We start from the raw sequence: 22,189 nt of genomic DNA on the forward strand, positions 1-22,189 counted from the left end.
ATTCTTGCCTGGAGAATCCCATGGATGAAGGAGCCTGGCAGGCTACAATCCAGGATGTTGCAAGAGTTGGACACGACTTAGCAACTAAACCACCACCACCGATGTGATAGGGATCTCATTAAATCTGTAGATTGCTTTGGGTAGTATGGCCGTTTTGACAACACTAATTCTTCCAGTCTCAGAGCATGAGATATCCTTCCATTTCTTTGAATTTCTCTTCAGTTTCCTTTTTGATGTTTTGTAGTTCTCCGCACATGTTCCTTAAATTCCTGCCCCCCCACCCCCATTTCTCTTCCTGTGGCTGGTTTCTAATTTCATGCTGTTGTGGTCAGTAGGGTGCTTGAGATAATTTCTGTACTCTTATATTTGTTGAGGCTTGTTTTGTGCCCTAGTATGCAGTCAGTCCTAGAGACTGTTCTATGTGTACTTGAAAAGAATATATATATATTCTGGTTTTTGCTGTTGTGTCCTGAAAGTGTCAGTTAAGTCTATTCTGTTGTATAATTTAGAATCTCTGTTGCTTTACTGATTCTCTGTCTAGAATATCTGTCCATTGATGTGAGTAGGGTGTTGAAGTCTCCTGCTTTTATTGCATTCCCATCAATTTCTCCTTTTACGTCTCTGTTTGTTTTAAGTATTCAGTTTAGTTCAGTCGCTCAGTCGTGTCCCATACTTTGTGACCCCATGAATCGTAGCACTCCAGGCCTCCCTGTCCATCACCAACTCCCGGGGCCTACTCAAACCCATGTCCATCGAGTCAGTGATGCCATCCACCCATCTCATCTTCTTTCATCCCCTTCTCCCCCTGCCCCCAACCCCTCCCAGCATCAGGGTCTTTCCCAATGAGTCAGCTCTTCACATGAGTTGGCCAAAGTACTGGAATTTCAGCTTCAGCATCAGTCCTTCCAATGAACACCCAGGACTGATCTCCTTTAGGATGGATTGGTTGGATCTCCTTGCAGTCCAAGGGACTCTCAAGAGTCTTCTCCAACACCACAGTTCAAAAGCTAAGTTCAAAAACTAAGATCATGGCATCTGATCCCATCACTTCATGGGAAATAGATGGGGAAACAGTGGAAACAGTGGCAGACTTTATTTATTTGGGCTCCAAAATCACTGCAGGAGGTGATTACAGCCATTAAATTAAAAGACGCTTACTCCTCGGAAGGAAAGTTAGGACCAACCTAGATAGCATATTAAAAAGCAGAGACATTACTTTGCCAACAAAGGTCTGTCTAGTCAAGGCTATGGTTTTTCCAGTGGTCATGTATGGATGTGAGAGTTGGACTGTGAAGAAAGCTGAGCGTCGAAAAATTGATGCTTTTGAACTGTGGTGGTGTTTTGTGTATTAGGTGCTCCTATATTAGTGTCTTCCAGGTGGCACAGTGGCAGGGACTCTGTCTGCCAATGCAGTAGAGACAAGCGACAGGGGTTTGATCCCTGGGTCAGGAAGATCCTTTGGAGAAGGAAGTGGCAGCCCACTCCAGTATTCTTGCCTGGAAAACCCCATGGACAGAGGAGCCTGTGGGATCACAAGAGTCAGACATGACTGAGCAACTGAGCACACATACACATATTAGGTGTTAGGTATGTTGACAGGTGTAAAATCCTCTTCTTGTATTGATGCTTTTATCATTACACAATGTCCTTTATCTTTCTTTCTGGCCTTTATTTTAAAGTCTGTTTTGTCTGGTATGAGTATTGTTACCCCAGCTTTCTTGTCATTTTTGTTTGCATGAAATATCTTTTTCTATTCCTTCAGTTTCAGTCTGTGTGTGTCCTTTGCCCTAAAGCGAGCCTCTTATAGGCAACATATTGTTGGCTCTTATTTTTTTAATCCAACCTGTCATTCTATGTGTTTTGGTTGGAGCATTCAGTCCATTGACATTTATGGTAATTACTGATCGATATGTACTTATTACCATTTTGAATCTTGTTTTCCCATTCGTTTTATATTTCTTCCTTGTCAATTTCTTTTTTTTTTCTTGTTGTGGTTTGATGATTTTCTTTTTTATTATGTGCGTGCTTAGTTATTCAGTTGTGTTTGACATCTTTGCAACCCCATGAACTGTAGCCCGCCAGGCTCCTCTGTCCATGGGATTATCCAGGCAAGAATACTGGAGTGGGTAGTCATTCCCTTCTCCAGGGGATCTTCCCTATTCAGGGCTCAAACCCAGGTCTCCTGTATTGCAGGAGATTCTTTACTGTCTGAGACACCAGGGAAGCCCCCTTTCTTATATTATACTTATGTTCTTTTCTTTTTGGTTTTTGTGAATCTATTTTATGTTTTTGATTTGTGGCTACACTGTTTTTCAAGTATGCTAACACCTTCCTATGTCTGCTTGCCTTAGATTTATAGTCATATAGGCTCAAACACATTCTAGGGGAAAAAAATCTACATTTTCTTCTCTTCTCTCTCACATTTTATGATTTTGATGTCCTTTTTTACACCTTCCTGTTCATCCTTTTGCTGTTTGTTGTGGTTATCAGTTTCACAGAAAACTTTTTTTAGTTTTGTTTTTTTAATTTGTGTATTGGCTTTATTTAAGGTGGTTTGTTTTCCAGTTGTGATTTTCTTTTTCCTGTAGATTCTTACTATTTAGAGAAGACCTTTCAGTATTTCCTTCAGATTAGGTTTAGTATTGTTGTATTCTTTTAGTTTTTGCTTCTCTGAGAAAATTTTTTGATTTCTCCTTTATTCTAAATGATAATCTTACTGTGTACAGTATCCTATATTACAGATTTTTCTCTTTCAGGAATTTGAATATATCTTGCAACTCCCTTCTGGCCATCAAAATTTCTCTAGAGAAACCAGCTGATAGCCACATGGGGTTCCCTTGTAATTAACTCTTTGTTTTTCTCTTGCTGCCTTTGGAACCCTCTCTTTAAGTTTTGTCATTTTTATAATAATATGTCTTGGTGTGGTCTGTTTCAGTTTAGCTTGTTTGGGAACCCTCTGTGCATCCTGTACATGAATATCTCTTCTTTGTTAGCTTTGGGAAGTTTTCAGCCATAATTTCTTCAAATACATTTTCAATCCCCTTTTCTTATTCTTCCTTTTCTGGAATCCATGTTACACACAGATTGGCATGCTTTATATTATCACATAGGTCTCATATTGCTTTTATTTAGTTTGGCTTTCCGTCTGCTATCCCAATTGGGTAATTTCCATTAATCTAGCATCCAGACCATTTATTCTTTCTTTCGTGTTATCCATTCTGCTGTTCATTGCTTTTAGCTCAGCTTTTAGCTCTGCAAATCAGTTTGCTAATATTTCTTGGTTTCTCTCTATATTTTTTAGTTTCTTTTTAAAGTACTCTGCATTTCTGTTGATAGCCTTTCTTAATTCCTTCAGTATTTTCATTATCTCCTTTTTTGATATCAGTGTCTATTAGAATGAGGAGGTCTGTTTTATTGTTCTTTCAGGGGAATTCTCTTGATCTATTAACTGGGAGTGGCTCCTTTGCTTCTTAATTTTACTTATATTTCTCTTACTTTGTGAGTTTAGGGGAAGCAGTTACCTACTGTGGTCTTGGAGGACTGTTTATATGTGGGAGTGACCCTGAGAAGCTTGTGTGGGTTTAAGATATTTAGTATGAGGGCTTTTTTAGCATTGATGCTTGTTCCCTCCTTCCTCAGTGTGTGCTGGTCGTTATCTGCTTGACAGGGGTATGCAGATGTGGTCCCAGGGTTCTCGGCAGGGGTGGCGGCTCAGATGTGCCCTGGAGTGTGTGATGGGGTGGAGGTGCTCGGGACTACTCCTGGAGTCTGTGAGGGAGGTGGGTGATGGAGGCTTGCACCCACTCCTGGAGCCAGTGCAGGTGGCGTCCTGCCCTCTGTGCTGCTGCTGCTGCTGCTAAGTCGCCTCAGTCGTGTCCGACTCTGTGCGACCCCACAGACGGCAGCCCACCAGGCTCCCCCGTCCCTGGGATTCTCCAGGCAAGAACACTGGAGTGGGTTGCCATTTCCTTCTCCAATGCATGAAAGTAAAAAGTGAAAGTGAAGTTGCTCAGTCATGTCCGACTCCGTGCAACCCCATGGACTGCAGCCTACCAGGCTTCTCTGTCCATGGGATTTTCGAGGTAAGAGTACTGGAGTGGGGTGCCATTGCCTTCTCCCCTGCCCTCTGTGAGCACCCCTCAAACAATGACGCCTGGCCTCTAAGGCAGTGGGACTTCCTCCATGCACACCCTCAGTTGCGGTTGCAGTCAGGTTCCAGCCAGCCTAGGCTGTTTTTGCATGGCCATCCCCAGTCCTCTCCCTGGTCTGACGTCTGAAGCCTGAGTTTCAGCACCCAGCCCCATCCTGCACCTGTGGGTGTGTGTCTCAGGCAGGGCGTGCAGGACGGCGCCGCCGCCTGCCTGTGCAGTGCCCCCACTGCTCTGGCTGCTGCATTCTCCTCTGAGGCTCTGAAGCTCCCCTCCGTCCTGGCCAACCTCCCTGCTGGTGAGGGGGCTTCCCAGAATGAGGAGCCTTTCCTCTCTCACAGCCCCCTCCTGGGGCTCAGGTCCCATCCTGATCCCTTCTCACTTTCTTTTTTCCTACCTGCTTACGTGGAGATTTTATTGCTCTTTCGGCGGTCTGAGGTCTTCCAGCAGCATACAGTAGGTGTTCTATGAGACTTGTTCCACACGTAGAAGAAATTTTTGATGTATCTGTGAGAGAAGTTAAGCTTCACATCCTACTACTCCACCGTCTTGATCACTCTCCTGCAGTTAGTTTTTATGAGTAAAGGAGGAACTAAAGTAGGGGTTTTTCTTTGGGTCAGATACTGTTCCAGTATATTCAGTATTCCATTATTTCACTTTTCAGTTTGTTTGCATATGAATCATTATCTTGACTTTGACTTGTTATGGTCCTATGACCTTCCTAGCCACTCACTACACTGTTGATCTGCTTTCCACAAAGGCCTGGTTTGAGGCTTTGGGTCCTTACTCTGGATCTGAGATCAAGAGAGGCCTGTGAGCCTTAGAGAAGGAGCTTATGGTTACCAGGGGAAATGATGGGGGGAAGGTTAGTTAGGAAACTTGGGATGGACATGTACACACTGCTGTATTTAAAATGGATAACCAGCAAGGTTCTTCTTTATAGCACATGGAACTCTGCTCAATTTTATGTGGCAACCTGGATGGGATGGGGGTTTGGAAGAGAATGGATACATGTGCATGCATTGCTGAGTCCTTTGCTATCCACCTGAAACTCACAACACTGTTAATTGGCTTTACCCCAAAACAAAACAAGGGGTTAAAAAAGAAAGACCTGTGAAAATCAGTCCCAAATCTTCCCTGTCTGGGCCCTGGCTGGATGCTGCCCACCCTCTGTGAGGAGCATTGAGTGATGGTGGGGTTTGGAGGGGCTGGGTCCCCACCACTGCTGCTCTGGACCCTCACACTGAGCCCTATGTGACCACAGAACCTCATGCATGCCAGGATCGGCGTCCAGGGACCAGCGTCTGAGCCTTGCTGTTAATGGGAGAATTAACATGCCAAAAAACAAACGCAGTTTTTCTCTTCAGAAAGAAAAACAGCATACATCTCAGTGTTAGTTGGTGTAAAGAAAAATCTGTAAGATTATAAATCACACTGTTGAAGTAACTGTATATGGGAAGTTGTGACGAAGACGCTGCCTTTGACCCAGCTGTAGTCAGTCGCCTCTGAGTCTGTGCTTGGGTGTGGCCTCAGAGACAGGTCCATGTGTAGCTAGATGTCAAGGAGGTTTAGCCAGACCCCCTCCCTCGATGTCTCATCACCCTTGTTACCTGTCGGACTCCTCACCCTCCACCATCCCCTGGGTAGTGTCTGGTCACCCTGATCTGCCCTGAGAACTCTTAGGTCAGTTTGGCCGGAACCACCCTTTTACCCTGATGTTTCCTCTTAGCGGTTTGCTATCCAGTGACCCCCACCTCCATCTGCTTCTTTGCTATAAATTCCCACTTTTCCTGTGTCTTTGGAGTCCAGTTTCTCCCCTTCAGCGGTGGCCCCTACACCTGTCGTGATCATCCTAAATAACACCTTTTTTATTTTTGGCCATGCCGTGAGGCTCATGGGATCTGTGGAAGCACTGGGTCCTAACCACCAGACCACTAGGGAAGTCTCTGCCTTACTGTCCTCACAGGTGTCATGAATAATTATTTCTTTTAACAGAAAGAACAGCTATGATTTTCAGTCTCTAAATTATATGTCCTTACAATATTTGCATTTTTCACATAGATTGGTGTTATTTTTTTTAAGTAGCTTTCTTGTGGTATAATAACACACCTGTGTAAGTGTACAATTTACTTAAGTTTTAGTGCTTTCAGAGTTGTGCAGCCACCACCACAACCCAGTTTTAGAAAGTCTGTCGTTTCAGACAGTCCCACCCCTAAAAGTTCCCTCATGCTCATCCCCAGTCAGTCTTTACTCGCATCTCTATCTGCCACCCATCTGTCTGAATGGATTTGTCTTCCCTGGAAATTCTCAATACATGAAATTGAACAGTATATATGGCCTTTTGTGTCTGGCTTCTTTCACTGAATGATGTTTCTTTTCTCCCTCCCCTTTATTTATATTTTACTGGAATGTAATTGATTTACAATTTGTGTTTCAGGTGTACAGCCGAGTGATCCAGTTATACATATAGATATATTCACTCTTTTTTCAGATTCTTTTCCCATATAGGTTATCACAGAATATTGAGTAGAGTTCCTTGTGCTATGCAGTAGGTCCTTGTTGTTTATTTTATATACAGAAGTTTGTGTCTGCAAATGCCAAACTCCTGCTTTTTACCCTCCATCTCATTTTTCCCTTTGGCAGCCGTGTTTATTTTAGATATTTGTAAGTCTGTTTCTGTTTTGTATATGTTTATTTGTATCATTTTTAGAAAACTAGATTCCACACATGAGTGATATATGATACTCTCTTTCTATCCCTGGTTTACAGTATGACAATCTTTAACTAGAATCTGGTAATAGAAACTCCCACCACTGTTGTCAGGATGTCACCAATGGAACACATTTACACAAAGCTTATTTTTCTCCCTTGTATCATTCTCTCATGATTCAAAATCCCGGAGGACAGTCTAATCTGCCTGGCTTGAATCTCATGATGATAACCTGGCTGAAAGAAGGCGTGCATGCATGCTAGGCTGGACCGGGTCCCACCCTTCAATCAGGATGTTCACCAGGTGTTTCAGAATCACCCTGAAGGAATGTGGGCTATGGTCCAGGGTGAGTATTAGATGTTTGATACGCGTTGAATGGGCTTCCCTGGTTTTAGGTCCATCCATGTTGCTGCAAATGGCATTATTTCATTCTTTTTTATGGTTGAGTGGTCCTCCATTGTATGTATTATACCACATCTTCTTTATATCCATTCCTCTGTTGATGGATATTTAGGCTTTCTTCCATGTCTTGGCTATTGTAAACCATGCTGCAGTGACCACTGGGGTGGCTGTGTCTTTTCAGATTATGGTTTTCTCTGGATATATGCCTAGGAGTGGGCTTGCTGGTTCATATGGCAACTAGTTTTTTTTTAAGGAACCTCCAATACTGTTTTCTGTAGTTGTTGTACCAACTTAGATTCCCATCAGCAGTCTAAAAGGGTTTCCTTTTCTCCACAGCCCCTCTAGCATTTATTGTTTGTAGACTTTTTGATGATGACCAGTTTGCAGTGATACCTGAGTCTGGTTTTTATTTGGTTTTCTCTGATCATTAGTGATGTTGGACATCCTTTCATGTGCTTTTGGCCATCTGTATGTCATCTTTGGAGAAACGTGTATTTAGATCTCCTGCCATTTTTTGATTGGGTTGTTTGTTTTTCTGACATAGAGCTGCATAAGCTGTTTGTCTATTTTGGAGATTAATCCCTTATCACTTGTTTCATTTGCAAATATTTTCTCCCATTCTGTGAGTTATATTTTTGTTAATTTGTGCTGTACAGTAAAGTGATTCAGTTATTCACACATATAATTCATTTTGGTTTATCACAGGATGTTGAATATAGTTCCTTGTGCTATAGGACCTTGCTGTTTATTCCTTCTATATTGCATCTGCTAATCCCAGACTCTCAGTTCTTAAATGGCATTTCTGAGGTCCAGGTGTGTTGCAGTGTTGACCGGTATCTTGTTACCTTTCCTGTTGGATAGTATTCCATTGTGTGAATCTACCACATTTTCTTTATCCACTTCTTAGTCAATGGACCGGTGGGTTGTTCGCAGGTTTGGGTTATTATGAACGATGCTGCCATGATCATTCATGTACAAGTCACTGTGTAGACAGGGTGTTACGTTATATTCAGAAGGAAAGAAAGAAGTGAAGGGCCAAAACAGATTCTCAGGCTGTTTCTGGAATGCATCCCCTTTTACGAGAATGGAGCTCAGGCACGGGAGGGGCTGGAATAAGGAGAGAACCAAGACGGGCTCCTGAGTGGCCTGACCCTGACACGGCCCAGGAGGAACACGTCGGGGCGAGGGTTCCTCACCTCTGGGGCCCGCTTGTACTCCTGAAGTTCCCCCACAGCCTCAGGACACTCGTGACAACTTGTCTCCGCCCAGACATCCGTTCCCTCTGTTAAAGTCCTTTAGTTCAAAAGCAGCAAATGAAGAAAACACCAGCTGTTCCCCAGATGGTTCACTGGGGACTGTGGTGCTGGAGGAGGGGTGCAGCCCCACTGGCTGAGGTGTTGAGACTCAGCATGTCATGTGTTCAGGCAGGGTCCCTTCCCAGGACGCAGAGGTCACGCCCTGCTATCACAAAACCACATGAGAGAGGAGGATCTAGTTCTGCAGGCTGCGGAGAGATTTGGGGAAACAACTCGGGAAAAAGAGGCAAAAGGCAAATGTGAAACCAAGACAGGTGCCCTGTTTGTGGATAAGAGGTGAGAGGCAGACACAGTGCTGGGGATAGAGCTTAGTACACGTGGGTATAAAGAGTTTTAGAGAATTTGGGAAAATCTAGGGTAATGGGTATTGCTGATGACTGTATCATCCATCACACCTACAGCAGGCTCTCCACCCAAAGGGCTTATTGCAGCATGCTTCTCTGCTCCTTTTTGCCGACTTTCCATGGGACACAGTCTGAACCCCTCTCTCGACTTTTCCATGTTTTTTTTTCGAAGGTCTTCCTGGGTTGAACCTGTCATTTCTAGATGTGTGACCACGTTCCTTAATTTTAACTCTGTCGCTTTCCTAAGTCCACCTCCATGACGGTAACATTGATAGCCTTGGTAAGAATCAGTCATAGAAGGTGGGCAGTTACAGTGCTGATTTGAAGAGGAGACGGAGGTGGGACAGTTCTGTGATGACCCAGTGTCACACAGTCATCAAGTGGTGGGGCCAGGTACAGACCCCTGACCTAGTGCAGTCCTGCGGGACAGGGGGCTCACGGTCAGTGATTCTGTTTAAAGAAATCATGGGATTGAAATGTGAACTATTGATAAGACCAAAGTGGGGGTGGTGGTAACAACTCATAGCAGGATATGTGGTCTTTGTTCAAAACCATGGATTTGGGGTTAGTTTATTGCAGTTGATTTATAGTGTTGTTTCAGTTTCAGGTCTATAGCAAGGTGATTAAGTTACACATACATTCTTTTTCAGATTCTTTTCCCTTGGACCCTGGATTTTAGAACATAAAAGCTGGTGAGTTTTTAATGTTTTTCTAATTACTTTATATATGCAGTATTTTTTAAAAGGCACTGAGCTCTTGAATTTGAAACACAGCTATAGTTGAGGATAAAGAGCTTCTGTTGAATGATGACTTGCAAAAATGTCTTCAACTCATTTTATGGGCTGAATATCTGTCTGTTTAGTTGTATGACCTTGTATTCCATCTTGCCCTGAGCTGCATTAAAAGTTACAGCAGTTAATACTGAATGGTGAAATATTGGTACAAGGTTAACATTTACAAAAAAATGTTTTTCAGACAGGAACTCAATGTGAACCAATCAGTTCATAGTTGTGTTTATTCTGAAGCTTTTATTTTGGAGTCCTCCGTCGCCAAATGACATGTATAATGTTTACAACAGGTATTAGAAATAGAGTTCTTTTTTTTTTGAAATTTCTACTATTTTAGAGTAAAATTGTAGATACTGTTCCAAACCATCGTCAAAAAATGCAGAGCAAACTTTTCTGTATATAAACTGTACATAAAACAAGGCACTATACATTTGGGGGCGATATTAAGGTAGAAAGGTGGATTCGCACAGATTCTTAAGAGCCTTTTTTGTTCATCTTAGCACCGGAAGCAGCACTCAGAACGAGTCAGACTTCACACCAAAGGAGACGCTTCTGAACATGGGTGAAAGTACACATAGGTGGCAGAACTAATTCAACAGAAGCAACTACCTTTTAATATTGACACCAAAAAAAAAAAAATCTTAAAAGTGAATGAATACATATTGCTTTGTTAAATACATATTTGATTTATACGGTGTTTATATAAATATATATATATTTTAGAATCCACAAACTATCAAAATAACACTTTATAAAGAGAACTGCTTCAAAAAAATAGGCAACGCTTAGCTGGAGTGGGAGGGCAGTGCCGTGGCCGCCGCTGAGGACCTGCTGTGTAAGTGCATGTAGGGCCACAGATCTCTCACAAACATCACCTGCTGAAGTGTGGAAAGCGTGTTCCCAGAGAGTTCTCTGGAACATTTACAAAATACACAACTCCCAAACGAGCAGGAGAGCTGGTCACTTCAGGTTTTAAAAACGCGGATGAAAAAACATTTTAAAATACCAGGCTCCCCCACTAAAACATCCATTTTCCTGGTCCATCAGTATTGAAAGTGACTACCCAGGTTCCTCCAGCATCTCATGACTCAGAACAGACCTTTTGCTTTCTTCAGGTTCACCTGCTTCCAAGCGGGCAGTGCATTGTACTCGTCTCGGGTCATGTCTAGTGCAAACTGGGAGGAGAGAAAGAAATGCCCAGCGGCTGAGTGAACGGACTCTCCGACAAGCCATGTGCAGTCCCTCAAATGCAGTCCCACCCAGAAGAAACGCTTACCTCGAAGTCCTCGTCGGTGAGATAGATCTCTAGCTTCAGAGGGTCAACTCCCTCAGGGAGTGGCCTGGCTAGGAGGTCGGCCAGCGGGTAAATGGTCTTACACAGTTTGGCTAAGACATCCTCCACTAGAGTGATCTGATTTGAAACTTCCGTGTCCTGGAGAAGAAGAGGGAGCCGAGAGGGGCACCTCCATGTCTGAACACATTTTGTCATGTGCTGTGAATTATATCACCTGGCCCATTCCCACCCCAGCCTAGCCTGAGATGCCGTCTTACCCCCCCCTCCATGGGTTTTCATATACATCAACTATCACATGAGTGAATTATAAAGATGATGATTACATGTGAAGCTAAGACATCAGAAGCATGCAAATAATGGAATGTGCTTACAAATATATAAAAGTGATTAACCTTAAAAAGAATCACCCTCCCCTCTATACCTCAGATCCCATCTCCTAATTCTCAATAGAAAAAGAAGGTAAGAAAATGCATCTAGAATGTGCTGGGGCTGAATGGAGTTTTTTTTTTTAACCCCCTCCAGGGGTCTGCAGAGAACACAGGATGGCACTGATTGATGTCCTTGAACCTGCAGAGCTTCGAGGTGTCCTGGGTCACACATTTGTCGTGCACAGAGACACCTCACCATGGCTGTTGGCTCCCAGGCAGCCTGAGAGCCCACCTGTGAAGATCAAGTCCACCGGGCTCCAGAGAGCTTAGGATCAGCAGTGGAGATCAAACAGGCCCTCTCCGTGGTCAAGCAGCAGCGCACTTTTGCAGTTTGTTTAAAGTTATCCAGACCTCCTATCAAATGCCCCCGTGTCATCTCCCCCAGGTAAGCAGCCCTGTGTCTGCACAGCAAGATAATCCCACTGGACAAACCTATCTCCCACCAAATCAAAAACTTCCTTGGGTTGCTATGTGAGCAGTGTTCAAACCCATACATTAAGAAATTCTACAGAGCTGTGCTAAGCTTCCTCTTCTCAGTGCAGCTGGAAAGGAGAACATGCTGGCTAATAATGTGTTTTGGTGAATTGGGATTATGATAAATGCCTCGTGGAGATAAAGGATGGCAGGAAAGAGGAGTCGAGCCATCCTGCATCAGGACAGGCTTACACCACCTTCACTCCCTGCATTACCTGAGCAGGTGAGCTCATCACAGAGTTATTCCATGTCTCCTTGGACCCAAGGTTGAGGTCTGAGACAGGAGGCTGTTCTGTGGCTTTATATGGACTTAAAGAGGCAATGGATCTTTAACAGGCAGAAGAGATGGCTGCTTTTATTTGTGTGTCCTCTGCAAAGTCATTAAGTTCAACTTTGCTTTTTGTTTGGACCTGAGCATGGTGTGTAGAAAGTTACCCAGTTATTTTCACTGACTTCTCCTTAGGCTTCTCTTCTCCCTATGCTGATCCTGCGTAGACTGGTCAACACGTGAACAAGGAATCACATTTTCAGATGAAAATGCAGTTGGCCTTTTCTCCTCAGGGGAAGCCACCCCACAGGCTGAAAGGCAGGGAGCCCCGGGAGGGGGAGGAGGGTGCTCACCATCTCCGTGATCTCTGCAATGTCTTCTCTGTGCTCCCAGCTGGGGAACATGTTGGTGAAGGTCAGGGGTTCCAGGCCAGCGTGGATGAGGTAAGACTTGGGGGGCGGCTTCTTCAGGTTTTTCCCTGCAGTCACACAGAAGGCAGACGTCACAGACCTGGTGTGGCCCTGAAGGCCCTGTCTTTCTCTGATTTCCCCTGAAATCTTTTGTTTGCTTCCCTTGACTTTAGGCTTAAAATGTAAGTTATGAGTAGTTGACAACCCCGCCTGGAGGATGTTTACCTAAGATGTTTAACTTTATGCATATAGGTATGCATACAGTTGTCTGGACGTGACCTGATTTTAAGGTTCCTGACCCAGTGTCAAGTTCAGTGAGAATTAACCAGCTCATGACAGCAGTTTAGAAGCTGCTTTAGCTTAAATGTTTGGTGGGAAATTTAGTTATTATGAAAGAGTTTCTCAAGAGAAAATTGACTGTACATACTCAGTAATATGAATAAATGAGGTCTTAAAAATTAAGACAAGAAATTAATTACTGGCATCTTCATTTTATATAAAAGACCACCAGTTTCTGGTGGATGGTATAATAGAAAAGCCACGAATTGACTGAACATCTTTCTTTGCAGATGCAACACTAATGACAGGTTGCCATCAGCCTTCCAGCCCATTTGGGGGCTCTCTCTACTCTCTGACAGGGTCCCTCAGCATGATTAACCCTGAGTGCAAAAGGATTTTAACCAGGCTAGCCATCCCACAACTCAGCTGTTCATCTCGAGGGTGACAGGTTAATAATAGATGGCCTTATAGCATCCTGTTGGCCAAGAAGTTCATTTGGGTTTTTCCATAAGATGTTATGTAAAAACCCAAATGAACTTTCTGATCAGTTCAATAGAAAAGAGATATTCCCTAGTTTGTTGAAATGGGGAGGGACAATATAAGGGGTAGTGGATTAAGAGGTATAAACCATTAGGTATAAAATCTGCTCTCAGGATATATTGTATAACATGGGGAACATAGCTGATGTTTTATAATAACTATAAATGGAGCATAACCTTTAAACATCATGAATCATTATACCATACAGCTGTAACATATAATATTGTACATTAACTCAACTTCAATTTTAAAAAAGAGAAATGAAATCTCATTCATGTTGGCAGCTTAGAATGTATTAATTTCAAAAGTAATAAGCCTCAAGAAGTTCCGAGGGGGAAAAAGTCGGTTTCATGGCTGACTGCAGGTTTTTTCCCAGGCTAGTGCCACCCATAGAAAGGGGAGCCTGGCCTGGGTCTCTAAGCAAGTCTTCAGAAAGCCATCAGGGCGTCTGGATGGAGGGTACCCACTGCTGGGGGCCTCACCTCGGCAGTACTGCAGCACTGTCTCCATGGCGCTCTTCCGGTCCGAGGCCCAGCGGATGCGCGCGGAGCCTGTGATCTTGTTCTCGATGGGCCACCAGCCTTGCCAGAGGTACACCTCATGGTGATTGTCAACAAGGAAAAGTGCTGCGAGAGCAGAGCAGACAGTCAGGGACTCTTCCCCAAGCCTAACCATGCCTCCCTCCCTGGCACTATGGTCAGTGGGAGAAGCCCCTTGGCAGGTAAACTCAGGGCCACAGGGAGGGTCCCCCTGATGACGTAGCCTTTGAAGGATGAATCAGGCAAAGCCTGAGGCACAGCTGGCATTGATGAGGTAGGCTCTTTCCTCCTCTCCTCTAATTCCCTGCCTCTCCCCACTCCACAGCTGCTCCTTGGATCCTGGCCAGGTGCCAAGATTGGGATAGATGAGACATGTGACCCCCCAGGGGCTTGTCAGCACCGCTGATCCCCGAGAGCATGTTAAACACTGGGGAGCACGTCACGCTTGCCCTGCCCATGCTTGACCTGCCAAGCAGGTCATCTGAGTCCATGGTTCCTTTAGGGAGGAATGGGCCTTCAGAGATCCTAATGATGTTCCCCTTTTCTCTCCAGCAAACCATCAGCCTGACTCTTCTTTGACGTCGCCAAGGCCTCTCACACCCGTTGGCTCAGCTGACCAGAGTCCTTTCCTGGCTTTCATCTCAGTTCACGACTGATAAGCCCAGTGGAGGCTGAAAACCCAACCTGAGCCTTAGGATGAAGAGGTGGGTGGCAGCCCTTTCTAAGACACTAGCTAATATTTCCCCAGTATGACCATGTACACCAGGCAAGCTTTTCATGTGGTGATGGGGCGGCCAGGGTCCGTGAGGTTCCTGATGCCACTCCAGGCTCTTGTAATGTGAAAGCGGAGACGCCCCAAGGCTGGGACAGCCGACCCCAGACACGACTATCTCTGCAGCCCAGTCCCTGGTGACTGTCCCAACCACAAGAGCACAGAGGCTCTGTCTTGTGGTGGAGGTCATGTGGAAACAGCCCTGACCTTGGGATCAGGAGGCACAGAAGAGAGCCTTGGCCCTGCTCTGCAGTCTGGAATTATACACACTGCTCTGGGGTTCACCCCAAAGATGCTCCCAACCCCTGCTCCTGCGACTCTGGCAAGGTTCCCTTGCAGCTGGGGGTTTCGGGGGAAGTTTTTGCTTTATCTGATAAAAGAGAGAGACTTGGCTATCATTGCAGTTTACCCCTCTCTTTCTTTCTCTTTTGAACAGATACATGAGCAAGGGCAGCCAGCCATATGAGAACATGAATCAGGAAGATGGAGGGAGCCTGGGAGAACAGCAGAGACTGATGCCTGACATGGTTGCACTCAACCTGTTCTTAACTGATGAGTTTGGGCGAGTTGAGTAACCAAGGGTCAGTTTTTTATACTATAATACGTGATTGATATCATCTTCCTTTGGTTGGGGGGAGGTATGAGGATTACATGAGCTATAATATAAAAAAGTGTACTTAGCAGATAAAAACTGTTTACTAGATGCAAAAGTAAAAAGACTTCTTAGAAGTCTTCTGCTGGCTCAGCATGACTCCCCCCTTCTGTGGGCTGTACCTGGCTGTGGGGCGCTGTATAGGTCTTCCTGCAGGAAGGGCATAGAGTTGACCACAGAGGGGTCTCGGGCAGGATACATGAACTCTGTGGCTGAGAAGTCACCAGAGGAGCTGCTGAGGATGAACAGGCGGGGTGTGAAGTTAAAATTTCCAGGATCTTTGAAAGAAAAGAGAACAAAAAGCTAAAGACAAAATAAATTCCAGGTGGACTGGAGAATTAATGTCAGACATGAAATGATCAAGCATGAGTGTAAAAAGGGGTACAGTTCATCTGAACTTGGAGGTGGGCAAGCCCTTTTAAATCCTAACTGCATAAGAAGTAATTCAAGAAGAGATTTATGCATTAACAACATAAAAATGAAAAATTACACTGCATTAGAAAGCACCCTCAACCAAACAAAATGAAAAAGCAAGTGACAAAATGGGAACTATGGAAACCTGTTCATATCCTTAGCAGTAATATAAAGAAATGTAATAATAATAAAACAATAAATATCTAAAAATGTGCTAAAGGCACAAATAAAATATTCACCCAAACAGAAGTACATGTGGCTAAGAAATACACATAGACAGCATTTAACAGTACTTCTAATTTAGAAACATTAAGTTATAACAGTGTTTAGATCATAATTTCTGCCATCAGTGAGGAAAACTAATAAACCAAGCATGTGACTGTGTTGTGAAATGTACACATGTGTAAACTGCTGGTGAGGTGGGCTACAATCAATGGGTAAGAATCGAATTTGGTGCCGGTGTTCTGGGGACACTTGCGGATGCTACTGTAAGACTTCATAATAACTTCACCACAGTTGTTCCAGGTACAGGAATTTACCTTAACTGGAAATAAATGCAGATAATTCTTTTGAAAACTATTCACAACTCGATCGTTATCAGAGAAAAATTTGAAACAACTCAGTTCTCCAGCTATTAAGTAGAGAGTGGCATATGTACTCACAAAATACCTGCAGCCATAAGTCTATAAATATTAACATAGGCTTTGGGAAATGGTTCATCATAAATTAAGGGAAAAAAGCAGGTTACAAAAGACTGTATAATGGGTGCTATCTACATCTAAATACACATATCTATCACATAAAGATATGTTAATTCTGGTTCACACCTATGAAAGACATGATTATTATAAGGATCTTTCTTTGTGTTTTTCAGACATTTCCCACTGTCAGTATGCAGTACAGATAACCCTCGAACAACACAGGTTTGAATTGCACTGGTCCACTTACACATGGAGACTTTTCAATAGATACATTGGAAAAATCTTTTGGAGATTTGTGACAACTTGAAAAACCTGCAGACAAATTGTATAGCCTAGAAATATTGTGAAAAAAGTAATAAAATTTAGGTATGTCATGAATGCATCAGATATATGTAGATACCTACCTTTACATAGGCATAAGGTGAGTGATATTTAATATTAAGATTAATAATGTGTTCATTTTCTTACTGTTCTATAACTTTGTTTTCAAAGAATTACCATGCAGTCTGTGTCTCTCTTGTAACTGGAGAAGTTGTGTATCATTATCATTAGGGGTAAGTAATTTTTATAAAAATGTAACAGTGCTTTCACTAGTTTATTATTATGACTGAAACACTGCATGCCATAAAAACGTTATAACCATTCATCAGTCTATCAGCGACACTAGGCGGTATAAAGTAATCATATTGCTGCTTTTTTGTTATCAGTGCATGAATCATTATATTGGGCTGACCAAAGAGTTCGTTCAACCCAATATCTGTAAATAAATACAAATTTCTGTTTCACAGTATCTTTTAATTTTTGGTGTCTAGTATTAGTAATACATATAACACCTACAGTATTTTGTATCCACTTATTCAGTATTGATGTAGGTACTAACAAATGATTCATCTCATAAACAGATGATGGAAATTTATAGTATCCTATAGTAAATGTAATTTCCATCCCTTATAATTTTCATTACATTCACTTTTTTGTAACAATTATATAATACATACAACCTACAAACTGGGTGTTAACTCTTGTGTTCTTGGTAAGGCTTTCGGTGAACAGCTGGCTATGAGTAGTGAAGTTTGGGGGCAGTGACAAGTTATATGTAGGGACTTCCCTGGTGGTCCACTGGTTAAGACTCTGCCTTGCAATGCAGGGGACACAGATTTAATCCCTGGTTGTGGAACCAAGATCCCACATGCCATGGGGCAGCCAACCCCTGACATGGCCAAATAACAAGTTATATATGGATTTTCAACTGTGTGTGTGTGTGTGTGTGTCAGGGGGTGGAGCTTAGCCCCTAACCTCTATGTTGTTCAAGGATCAACTATATTTTAAGAACTTCTGGAAAAGTTTGTAAAACCTGAGAGGCAGTACAGTGTGGTCACAAGGACATCCCACTGTTGTCCAACCTGGGCTGAGATGGTTAACCTCCCAGGCCTCAGCTTCCTTGCCCGTGAAACTGGGCAGCTTCTTGGTTGGGCTGTGAGCATGGAGTGAGGGAATGTGTAGCAGGTGGTTAGCCAGGGCCAAGCTCAGCCTAAACTGCTTAGTAATCGTTCGCTTTTCTTATGTTGTTCTGTATGTATGTCAACCTGTATTTTGTGTATTCAAAGACAAGACTGACCTACTCTCATTTAAACCCCACTGTTCCCCAGGACAACTTCCCAGGTGGCTCAGTGGTAAAGAACCCGCCTGCCAGTGCAGGCACTGTGGGTTTGATCTCTGGGTTGGGAAGATCCCCTGGAGGAGGCAGCAGCAACCCACTCAAGTATTCTTGCCTGGAAAAACCCCACTGACAGAGGGTTGCAAAGAGTGTGATGCAACTTGGTGACTAAATCATCACTATTTCTCTGCACCTTGGGCACTGGCTAAAACCAAAAGCACCTCATTCCAGAGGCTCATGCTGTGCCCATCTGGTTTCCTGGAATGCTCCTCCCTCCCTCCTTCCCTTCTCTTCAAGTCACAGCTACACATCTGAGGCTCCGGGAAGTGCCCTGTCCTCTTTGGAGCCCGGTGCGACACTTCTGGCAGAAGCATTCTTTATTAACAACTCTACCCTGACACACAGTATCTACTTGGCATCATAACTAGTGATAAATGGTATTTAGTTGTCTTGTTGGGTTGTTGGCCTGAGAAGACCTGGCCTTGGGATAACTCCTCGTGTGTTGTGTGGAGCACGTGTGCACAAATATTTACATACTGAGGAAGCTGGTGCTCGGAGGCGCCGGATGTGGGCTTACCTTGAAGCATGCAGTCGTAGGCTTTCCGGTCTCTCCTCCCCAGAGCATCCCAGAAGCCCAGGGGCTCCGAGCCTTCATCACACTCGTGGATTGTCACTTTGCTGCTGCTGTGCAGCCCGGCCTCCAGGGGACATCTGCAAGGAGAGAGTCCAACAGTTTCTGTCAGGCCCGGAACTGCGGGCAGGACAGAATTATTCCAGACCACAGCTACAGATGGGTTCAGCATCTTTCCTGCTTTCCAACGAAAATGGTCCTTATGATGAACAACAGCCTGCTGCAGTATGTGAGTGGGTTTTCACCTGGGGCTGTCTAGTGCGCTGTCTCTGGGTTGTGGGCCCCTGTGGGTGCCTGCCTGGAAGAGGAAGGGAACCCAGCATGCAGTGTGCCTGCCCCGGGGACTCTGGTAATGCACTTGGGCAGCTGTCTCCCAGACACCCTTGTCCCCGGAGGGGGCCCCTGACAGTGTGACACAGTGGGTGGTGTCCCAGCTCTCTTCAGCTGAGTGTTTGCAAACCTTCCACACCTCTGACAAAACCAGCTCTGATCCCCTAAATGATGTTTGAAATTTGTTCTCTCTTAAATAACCAAGGACCCAGGCTGATAATTCGAGAGCTGAATCACACCTCTGAAGGGGTCTTCTGCCTTTTATGGAAGCAGGTAAATCCTCAGAAAGTGGGGACAGCCCTCAAAGGGGAGGTTTGGGCTGAACGTGTGTCACATGAACTTGGACCTTCAGGGCCCCTGACCTCGTGGGGACCGCCCCACGCTGAGTCACGCTGGACATGTGGGGGCATCCACGGGGCCCTTGGGGTCCTCAGCCTGCACCCGGAGGCCCTCCTGCAGGGAGAGGTGCTCACACACACAGCACTCACTGGTCCTTGATCTTAGTGGCCGCAGTCCGTCCGACCTCCTTCGTGTGGGCCTGGGCTTTGCACCCGTGCCACAGGTAGATGAGGGCTTTGTGGACGTTGAGGACGACCATGGACGTCCTAGACCTGAGGCTGCTGCAGTGACAGGCCACCTCCAGCAAGTTCCCCTCCACGGGCACCTCTCCGCGCACACAGTACAGCCGCCACTCGCCTGCAGGGGGCGCCAGCCGCACAGTTAGGAGGGGACCCTGCCAGGCGGCCCAAGCCCCACTCCTTCCCGTGTCTGGAGGGGCAGGTGGAGGTGAGGCCGCTTCTAACTGAGGCCCGGAAAACAAACCTTTGTGGGCTTAGAAACAGGTTGCCGAAAGTTCACGATGCAGAAAAACCAGTTTCACAAAATTTATAAAGACCTACGTAAGCAGTAACAGGCATATTTTAAGAAGCTTGAAAGCTGTGATTTTGTTTTTTAAGATGTTGCTCAACAGAAATCTCATAATTTAAAAGATAAAATCACTGATTTTTTTTCCCTCCAGGATCCAGTTTAAGGTCATCTTGTGGCCTTCTGCATGCAAAGCTGGATTTTGAAGGCAACTCCGTGGAAGGAGGGGGTGGGGTGTGGGCACCCCATAAAGCTGATTTATAAGGCAAACTCCAGGAGGTCGTCACTGGTGAAGCCATAGCTACATGAAGAGAGACTTACTCCAGACCCCCACCCCTGTAAAAAATACCTTCCCTGGAGAAAAAACAAAAGCGAATTCCAAGAGTAAGAGTGACTCACTTTGTGTGTTTTCTTCCTCTTCCTCCCGTCTCCCGGAGTGGACCACCATCCCCCCCTGGAAACACTGCAGGAAACAGGGGGGCTCCTTGCCCTGCAGGACTTGTACCTTCCGATTGAAACACATGATAGAGTAATAAGTCACGTGTCCCAGTTCTGCAGTCATAAAAACAACACATGCCTGTGTAGAAAATCTGAAAAATATTGAGAAGGACAAATAAAAGCCAGTGATAATACCATGATTTATAGAGAACACTATTATAGTTCTAGAGTAGAGTTTTTCTATGATACAAAGAATTTTTCAGGTGTACATTCTTCCAAGTAGGATTGCTGTTTTATGTTGCTTTTATACCCTGATTTTCTTCAGTTAGTGTTTTTCTATCATCACATGTCCTTTAAAGCATGAATTCTGATATTCGGCGATAGGGATATAATGTGATTAATTTAAACATGTTTTTAATAAGACTTCTCAGCAGTGAGAATGACCAGCGCCGACTCAATGTTTCTGGGGAAAAGAACGCTCTCTTTTGCAGCCTCTGGTACCCTCAGGGCCTGTCATCCAGGGCACCTCAGTCAGTGCATCTGTTAACCCACTGGAGTGAGATGCAACATGTAACAGTAACCGAGGGTTGAGTCAGCTGACTCTCACTTTGCCAAAGACAGTTTCCCTTAAACAGGAAGCTTAACTGAGCCTGGCAGTTGGGCAGCACTGAAAGGTAGGAAGTGTTTCTCACTGTAAGTTATCAACCTCAGGGCCTACTGTGCATCATTAAGGGCCATTTTGTGCCAGTGATTGTCTATTTCTGCAGTGATTTTCCACCCATTGGATTAATAAAAATGAAATGCTCCAATTGGATTAAGACTGAAAACCCTAAGGATGATTTTGAAGGTATGATAAAACATTTGTTTATGGCCTCTACCCCAGCCAAAAAAAAAGCAGTTTAAATGATCCACTATGAGGAATAAATTAGCTTTCAGTGATGAACAGCTGTTATGTGGAAAATATAGTCCACAGTAAAAAAAAATATGCATTAAATACTTTTAGGAAAGAGGATTGGTTTTTAGGAACCTGGACGGCTGAGTGCTTGTGGATCTGTTTCTAGAGAAAATACCTCTGCTCTCTTTCCTATGTTTTTCTTAACTGTTCATCCAAGACAGTAAAAGGATGCTAAGATCTCTAAAACACCAGAATCAACTCTTAATTACCCATAACAAAGGAAGGGACCCGAGGTTAGATAATCCAAACATTAAAAAGGAATGTTTTCAAAACCTTTGACTTTGGGCAGTGGTACCTGCCAGACATCACACAGGCTCTGGGGTTATGGGGTGGGTAAGACCAGGATAGACACAATTTCTTTGATGCTTATAGAGGAAGGCAAAGAATAAGTAAACAGTGACCATCCTTCTACATCAGGGTAAGTGCTGTGAAAAAATAAAGCAAAGAGAAAGAGAAGGTGGAGAAAGCACATGGAGGTGACATCCAGACAGAAACCCAAATCGTGTAAGGTTCCCAGCGAAGTGCCAGGCCGGGGAAATCAGTGCAAAAGCCCTGCAGTGGGCAGAAAGAGGGAGGAACCATAAAAAGGTGGGAGTGGCCTGAACAGGTGTACAAGACGAGGGAGGTTGGGATGGTGCAGGACTGACACCAGGAGACCCTTAGATGGTGGTCCAGGTGTGATGGAGAACAGAGTGGGCAGGGCATCATCTGATGGGTCCTAGAAAAATCACCCAGGCTGCCATGGGGGATGCAGGCCATGGGAAGACTCAGTCTTTACATCCATCTTTGATATTTCCTGAGGATATTTTTGTGTAAGTGGAGTATGATCAAAGTG

The 22,189-nt window shown here is 44.4% G+C and overlaps 1 protein-coding gene and 1 long non-coding RNA gene across 13 annotated transcripts in view; one reads left to right on the forward strand and one right to left on the reverse strand.

Annotated features, from left to right (window-relative positions):
* Positions 1 to 9,928: 9,928 nt before the first annotated feature.
* SVIL (supervillin) overlaps positions 9,929 to 22,189 on the reverse strand; it is a 153,439-nt gene continuing 141,178 nt past the window's right edge. For all 12 annotated transcript variants that reach the window (XM_070472150.1, XM_070472154.1, XM_070472152.1 and 9 more), the window contains 8 exons: positions 20,361 to 20,466; positions 19,586 to 19,793; positions 18,714 to 18,847; positions 15,487 to 15,642; positions 13,884 to 14,027; positions 12,526 to 12,650; positions 10,985 to 11,140; positions 9,929 to 10,883 (listed from right to left, as the gene is read on the reverse strand). In XM_070472150.1, the coding sequence (XP_070328251.1) occupies positions 10,797 to 10,883; positions 10,985 to 11,140; positions 12,526 to 12,650; positions 13,884 to 14,027; positions 15,487 to 15,642; positions 18,714 to 18,847; positions 19,586 to 19,793; positions 20,361 to 20,466 (1,116 nt within the window). In that variant the 3' untranslated portion in view covers positions 9,929 to 10,796. The remainder of the gene's footprint in view (positions 10,884 to 10,984; positions 11,141 to 12,525; positions 12,651 to 13,883; positions 14,028 to 15,486; positions 15,643 to 18,713; positions 18,848 to 19,585; positions 19,794 to 20,360; positions 20,467 to 22,189) is intronic.
* Positions 14,495 to 16,853, forward strand: LOC110147884 (uncharacterized). The gene is made up of 3 exons (XR_002316993.2): positions 14,495 to 14,644; positions 15,149 to 15,293; positions 16,653 to 16,853. It is a non-coding gene; the product is annotated as an uncharacterized lncRNA (long non-coding RNA).

Source organism: Odocoileus virginianus, chromosome 9 (assembly GCF_023699985.2).
Source record: "Odocoileus virginianus isolate 20LAN1187 ecotype Illinois chromosome 9, Ovbor_1.2, whole genome shotgun sequence".
Lineage (NCBI taxonomy): Eukaryota > Metazoa > Chordata > Mammalia > Artiodactyla > Cervidae > Odocoileus > Odocoileus virginianus.